This window comes from Hyperoodon ampullatus, assembly GCF_949752795.1.
Source record: "Hyperoodon ampullatus genome assembly, chromosome: 17".
NCBI classification, from domain to species: Eukaryota; Metazoa; Chordata; class Mammalia; order Artiodactyla; family Ziphiidae; genus Hyperoodon; species Hyperoodon ampullatus.
The window spans coordinates 46,761,869-46,769,509 of NC_136930.1; the positions used below are offsets into that span (position 1 = coordinate 46,761,869).

Sequence of the window (7,641 nt, forward strand, 5' to 3'; positions counted from 1 at the left end):
ATTCTTTTTCAGATTCTTTTCCATTATAGGTTATTACAAGACACTGAATATAGTTCCCTGTGCTGTACAGCAGGTCCTTGTTGTTTACCTATTTTATACATAGCAGTTAATCCCAAAGTTTTAATTTAGCTCCACCGCACCTCCCCATCCCGTTATCCCCTCTGGTAACCGTAAGTTTGTTTTCTATGTCTGTGAGTCTACTTCTGTTTTGTAAATAAACTCATTTATATCAAGTTCGGGTCTTTTGAACACAAGCTGCCCGTTCTCCCTGCTTGGTCCTGCACTGGGCACCTTGCAATAAACTCTGCACTTCCCTTCACCACAATCCAGTGTCAGTGGATTGGCAGCGAGTGGGCCCAAGTTTGGTTTAGTAATAGTGTAGAGACTGAGGAGGGTAAAAAATTACGGCCATTTCTTGCAATCAATCTATCATCGTGCCCTTTACAAAGAGGACATTTAAAAGCAACATCTGACCCTGTTTCTCTTTCATTTCCAGGGACACAGGGAGCATGGGTGTCTGGGCCTCAGGCACCAATATCTTCCTCAGTCTTTGGAGGACGTATGTGTCTCCAAGGAGCCTTGGATGGATGGACTTGACCCAACACTTGGGCACTTGCTGTTTTGTTGCTTTCATTTCCGTTGGCCTCCTCTCTGGGGCCTTCTACTGGTTTCTGTCCTCATTCACAGTCTTCACCACCTCCTGGATGGTCACGTGTGCTCTGCTGTGCTGCTCCAAGCACGCACGGTGTTTCATTCTGCTCTTCTTCCTCTCATGTGGCCTGCGTGAAGGCAGGAACGCTTTGATCACTGCTGGCACAGGGATAGTAATCTTTGGACACGTGGAAAATATTTTTCACAACTTTAAAGGTCTCCTGGACAGTATGACTTGCAACCTAAGGGCAAAGAGCTTTTCCATCCATTTTCCACTTTTGAAAAAATATATTGAAGCAATTCAGTGGATATACGGCCTTGCCACTCACCTAAGTCTATTTGATGACCTTGTTTCTTGGAACCAAACACTGGAGGTCTCTCTTTTTAGTCCCAGCCAAGCCCTGGAGACACAGCTCAATGACACTACAGACAAAGCCCTGCGTGTCTTGTACCAGGTGGTGACAGCGACAGAGGTGTTGTCTTCCCTGGGGCGGCAGCTATTTGCCCTCACAGGGCTTCTGCTGGTGCTACTTGGCACTGGCCTCTTCATGAAGCGATTTTTGGGCTCCTGTGGTTGGAAGTTTGAGAACATCTACATCACCAGACAATTTGTCCAGTTTGACGAGAGGGAGAGGCTTGAACAGAGGCCCTGCGTCCTCCCGCTGAATAAGCAGGAAAGGAAGAAGTATGTCATCATCCCATCCTTCTGGCTGACTCCTAAAGACAGGAAAAACCTGGGGCTGTTTTTCCTCCCGGTGCTTACCCATCTGTACATCTGGGTGTTGTTTGCAGCCATAGATTATCTGCTATACTGGCTCATTTTCTCCATCGGCAAACACTTCCAAAGCTTGCCAGGGCTTGAGGTTCACTTGAAGCTGCACAGAGAGGTAGGTGCTCACAGGCCCGTCTCACTGTGTATCCCAGCTGTTTGCTGTGTGTTTGCAAAAGATCGTGAACTTCCCAAGGCAGGGCAGTGCCTTATTCCCCTCTGGATCCTCTGTGCCTGGCACGGAGCCTGGCATGTGGGAAGAACACCCAAAATGTGGGTTAGATTGAGTTGAAACCCCAATGTTAGAGTATGAGAACATTCTGAATATTTTTGATCCCTGTATTAGTTTCCTGTGGCAGCCGTGCTGCAACAGAGGAGACCATGGTTTTTGTTCATCCCATCTTTTCTCTTTTCCATTTTTCCCTGTGGAAATGTATGATTATGTAGACATTTCAGAGGATCTGGATACTGTCAGATACTTGTCTTATTTGTTTTTAAACCTGGCGTTCTGCGCTATGTGGAACGTGCACATGTGTGTGCCTCTGTGTGCATGTGCACACATAGTGCGTGTAGTTGTATGTGTGTACATGTGCACATGTGCGTGTGTGTGTGTGTGAATGTCATGCATGCTGGGTGGTAAACACTAGCCCGGGCTGGTGAACACGCCATCTACTGTTTCCATATGTCTGATTTTCCCTCCTCTTCATCGAGCTACAATAGATTGTGCCTCTGCTGGGGGAATCTCAGAGGGGAAGGGCAGAAAGGGACCTGGGAACCCTCCTTTGAACGTCCTCTGCCTCCTGCTGCATCCACGCTCTCCCTCCCCTTTTCTCCTGGCTCAGCAGGCACTGTCTGGCCCCTGCCCCGCCTAATCCTGGGCTGCTTCTCGGAGTTGATTACTCTGAGCCCTCTGTTTCCTCTGAAGTCTTCAGTTAATTACAAGAGCCCCGTTGCTCTACATATCTGGAGCAGGGTGGCTAATGGACGCAGTGTTTCAGATGAAAGCCAAACAAGATTTTCAGCCAGGCTTGATCCGGGGCAGCGGCCAGTAGAAGGGCTTCTCTCCTCCTCTCCCCCACAGTCCATCCCCCTCCTGTAGTCCCTTCTTTGATCTTCCCCTCTCAGTTCTTCCCTCTCCTTCATCTTTTTGCTCCTCTCTCATCTATTTCTCTCTGAGCCAAAACCCATGCCTGTTTTGTGAATTCTCACTGGTTTAGATACATGGGGGGAGAAAAGCAAGTCTGCCTTCCAAAGAAGGCCCAGAAGCTTTCCAATGACAATGTCCTGGCAAATACATTTTGGGGTGTTGCTGGGTCCTGGGGATGCAAAGTTGTCTAGACCGTGATGGCTGCCATCGAGGGGCTCACGTCCTGGCCGGGGAGGCCACCACGTACACTCACAATGACAGCAGGGTGGTGGGCGCAGAACAGATGCGAGCACAGGACTGCTGTGGGAGCTCGTCTCAAACTCTCTCCTGCCGAGCCTGGGAGGCTGTGCCACCGGCAGCTGGCTTCCACATAACTGGCAGTGCCCAGCCCTTATCCCATGATGACCTTGGAGGTTCCTGGTCTCTCCATTGCAGCAGATTTGCAAAGGAGAAGTCAAGCAAGAAAAGAAACATTGGCTCAAGGTTTCTCCCACTTTTCTACAATTTTAAATAAAGAAGAAAAGTGGGAAATGACGTGAATAGACCTGGATGGATAGGTGGACACTGTAAGTAAAAATAGCTACAGTCGGGCTTCCCTGGTGGCGCAGTGGTTGAGAGTCCGCCTGCCGACGCAGGGGACACGGGTTCGTGCCCCGGTCTGGGAAGAGCCCACATGCCGCGGAGTGGCTGGGCCCATGAGCCATGGCCACTGAGCCTGCGCGTCTGGAGCCTGTGCTCCACAACGGGAGAGACCACAACAGTTAGAGGCCCGCGTACCGCAAAAAAAAAAAAAAAAAAAAAAGCTACAGTCGCTACTTATTGAGCACCTACTATGTGCCCAGCACTGGTCTGCATTAACTTTTCAGGACTGTCTGATACCAGAGTGAATCTTCCATCCATTACTCAATACCATCTTGGCAAATTGTTTACTTGAGAGAGGCAAACACATTTTAAAACACTGGGGTACCATTTACTACATTGCTCGGTATTTTGAGAGTTTGTAACCCTCCACCAAGCCCGTACAAAAGTGTTGACAACCTTTCTGAAGCCCTGACTCCCAGCTGCAAAATCCCCGGTTAGATTCCTAGACTAAAAACTTCTTCCCAGACCGGACACCCGCTGCTTTCTTATTGCAGGATTTCTCATCACTTACTCAATCGATGTGTTTGTTTCTTCAACAGTATTGAAAAGAATGCATGCCACTGCTCTGGGGACTGAAATCTCTCTATTTAATCGTAGGTGAACTGTCTTTTTAATAAGAGCAAAGGAGAGGCAACACAAATGCTTTCTACTGCTTAGCCACAGTGCTGGGGAAATTGCAGATCTGACTTGACATTTGTGTAGAAGTCCCAGGTTTTGGGGTTTCCAGATTTTTCACAGGTATTGGGGTAAATCGAAGGTGCGTGGTGTTCTCTGGGTGTGATTGGGTTCTTCTCAGAAGTCATTTTCCTCCTCTGGGCTCCAGGGCTCTAAGATGTTGGGGTGATAATAACTTACTAAGTACTCCAGTCTGTAACGTTAATGCTCCATCCCCAAGGTGCTTAATTTACACTGGGAGTAGTTTATTCATGGGCAAGATCTGGTCCATTAATTCCTGTTTTACCAAATTGGAAAACAAATCAACCAAGAGACTATATGGCTTTCTCAGGTCAGGGAAAAGTAAGAGCTGAATCAGCACACACTTCTCCTGCTGGTGGCTTGGCTAGGTGGCTCAATGTCATCTGCCCTCTGGGTCAGTTTGTTGAGGGCAACTGGCTTATTCTCTTGCCTTCAAGCAGGGAGGAATGCACCCCTCCTATCATCTAAGAGAGATGTGAAAATGTCCTATTTTGAGACCTCTATAAATAGGATTTTAGAGACACTTTCAGTAAATATACTCTTCTTTGTATTCTTGCATCAAGAATAATTCCACCACCCGCCCCTCCCCGCCACCTCAAGCTCTAGAAGGATGACTTAGAACATAATTTAATGCCTCCACATCTTTATGACCTTGTGGTCTGCTGACGAGGTGTTTGTCGAGATGGAGAGGCTATGACTGGGTCTTGAGGGGTTCTGCTACAAAAAAAACTTCTCCCCCAGTTGAGCAAAAACCATCTTTCATTAATCCCACATGCTCTGAAGTGTAGAAACAGTGTTCCATAAAAATGGGTTATGTGGTCAAAATTAATAGGAGACTCGTTGGCTGAAGTTAAGGGAATTTCTCTGCTTTCTTCTCAGCACCTTCAACAGTCTCATGGCCATTGTGACTCTCTAAAGAAAGGATAGAGCAAACAAACTTATCTGATATCCTTCTCTCAAGGAAATCTATATTTCCACAATCCCACTTTGGAAAACTCTGCAATGGCTACAACTAAACTTCATCCCTTCTCCTTTATTCCAATCATAGCACATAAAAGGAGCTGGGATAGCCCTTCAGCCAAAGCTCCCTGCATATTTTAAGATAAATGTTATGTGCTATGGGGCAGTATTGAGACAGACAAGCACAGAGTATGAAAATGGCATGGATCTTGATGATTTCATTCTTTCATTTTAGAAACAAGAAGCTCAAGACATCATCCATGATTCTTCATTTAATATATCTCTGTTTGAACCCAGTTGCCTCCCTAAACCAAAGTTACTTCTGTCTAAGACCTGGATTCCTCTCAGTTTTATTCTCGTGATACTAGTGATGCTAGGACTGTTGTCCTCCATCCTGATGCAACTTAAAATCCTGGTGTCAGCATCCTTCTACCCAAGTGTGCAGAGGGAGCGCATCCAATACCTACATGCAAAGCTACTGAAGAAAAGATCAAAGCAGCCCGTGGGAGAAGTAAAAAGGAAACTGAGTCTGTACTTTACAAAGGTAAAGCCAAAATAGGGTTATAACCTGTAATTAGGGAAATTTTGATTTTGAAAGGCAAATGGAATTTCAAAGAACTCTTCAACTTTACATTAGGGCTTATATCCCCAGCAACAGATAGGACACTTTCGGGGCGGGGGTGGTGGTGGCGGTGGGTGAACAGTGACGGGGAACAGATGTACATGGCTAAGTCCAGAAGACCCTGCAGCAATGCCGGTCCAGAGGATTCTACAAGATAGCCTTCAAAACACTGATTTCAAGTGAGTACATTCAGTCATATTGTAGAAAAGCTACTGGGAAGGCCCTCTCTAATGGCTGTTAAAGAACAATACCCGGGGCTTCCCTGGTGGCGCAGTGGTTGAGAGTCCACCTGCCGATGCAGGGGACACGGGTTCGTGCCCTGGTCCGGGAAGATCCCACATGCCGCGGAGCGGCTGGGCCCGTGAGCCATGGCCGCTGAGCCTGCGCGTCCGGAGCCTGTGCTCCGCAATGGGAGAGGCCACAGCAGTGAGAGGCCCGCGTACCGCAAAAAAGGAAAAAAAAAAAGAACAATACCCAGTCAGAGTTACTTTACCGGGATAAATAAATAACAGAAGGGAAGTATCTACTATAGCTTGGTAAACTCCAAAGAATTTGCTCATTCTCCAGCATTAAAAATTATATCTGATGAGATATATATATATATGATATGTATATATTTATACATATATATGATAACAATGACTTTCATACACATATAAAATGAGCACTTGTCTAAGATTTTATTCAACGTATTAAAGACGGAACAGTAAGAAACTCCAACCAATTCAAAGAATAATTTATTTATTTATTTATTTACTTATTTTGCGGTACGCGGGCCTCTCACTGTTGTGGCCTCTCCCGTTGTGGAGCACAGGCTCCAGACACGCAGGCCCAGCAGCCATGGCTCACGGGCCCAGCCTTTCCGCAGCATGTGGGATCTTCCCGGACCGGGGCACGAACCCGTGTCCCCTGCATCGGCAGGCGGACTCTCAACCACTGCGCCACCAGGGAAGCCCCAAAGAACAATTTAAATCACACATATATACAGGTCATCTTGAATACCAAAATGAATTTGTTTAATAGATACAAAACTGGCTTCTTCCACAAGGGAGGATGGGAAGATCAATTGTACTCTGCAGGGTGAAATTCATTTGCATGTCCATGGACAAGAATCATTTGCATTGTTGCCATCAGCTATCTACAGCTTACAGAACTGGAAAATAGTTCATAGACAATGAAAGACCAAAATAATCCCTAAGGGTCAGCTTTTCTGGCCATTTCCAAGTCTCGTGAAAAGTTTGTGTCAGTGGCATTTGAAATGACTCTAATGCTCATTCATCCAGCTTCGTGTCTTTTCAGATTCATTTCTGGCTTCCAGTCCTGAAAATGATTGGGAAGAAACAAATGGACACTGCCAGTGAAGACAACCCGTGAGAGGCCCCATGCAGCTCCTCAGCCACACTGTTCCAGCAATTCTCCTTAAGTCTACTGATCGTGACCCGTACTCATGCCCAGCGACAGAGAACTACACTGCATGGTCCTTCAGCGGTTTGAGTTTGCAGGGCCGAACTACTTTTTTCCATAAGGGCCAAAGGGCTACCAGATAAATTGTTGTGCTGTCTGTCTCGCAAACAAGGCACATGATCTGGACTGTATCTCAGTGTAACAGGACTATAACCAGGCCCTTTGAGGAGAGTCTCAGCATAGAGTAATATTCAAAGAAAAAATCAGAAAAAAATTGGAAAAAATCAAAATCTCTACTGCAGGCTGACAAACAAATAATACCAAGGAGAACATGCATGTGTGATGCCAGCAAAGTATCTTTAAACGCTTCTATCCCTTCTCTGCCCTTCTTAATATCTTTCACAGCTATTTCCTACCCACAAGTGTCTGGCCTCCCCCTGCCCCCTTATTCAAGAGCTCTTTCCAAAGCCCACCTCCAGCAGCCCCTCCTTTCTTCTCACCACCCCCTCTGCTCCTATCCTCTACTTTCCTGCATCTCTTTTGTTTTTCCTCTTCTACCAAATCCTCTAGCCACAGTTATTTAGAGAACACATTTATTAAAATCCTATGAGAGGCTTCCTACAATGTGCATCTTGGGCCTCTTTTTCACTATAATCAATGTACACTCTACACTACAGGGGCCTATTTCCCCTATATTCAAAATACCTAAGAGGGAAAAATACTGATTCTATTATCTCTAAAGTGCCCGAA

General features: G+C 46.3%; 1 protein-coding gene across 2 annotated transcripts; it reads left to right on the plus strand.

Moving 5' to 3' along the window:
- Positions 1-509: 509 nt before the first annotated feature.
- DCSTAMP (dendrocyte expressed seven transmembrane protein) lies at positions 510-6,861 on the plus strand (the record flags this gene model as incomplete). 2 transcript variants are annotated; one of them, XM_079722761.1, is made up of 3 exons in its annotated part: positions 510-1,538; positions 5,101-5,409; positions 6,787-6,861. In XM_079722761.1, 3 exons carry the CDS (start codon positions 510-512, stop codon positions 6,859-6,861), a joined length of 1,413 nt encoding a protein of 470 aa, XP_079578887.1. The 2 variants fall into 2 exon arrangements, with proteins under 2 accessions (XP_079578887.1, XP_079578888.1); XM_079722762.1 differs by lacking the exon at positions 5,101-5,409 and having other exon boundaries at positions 510-1,336; positions 6,787-6,811.
- Positions 6,862-7,641: the final 780 nt, after the last annotated feature.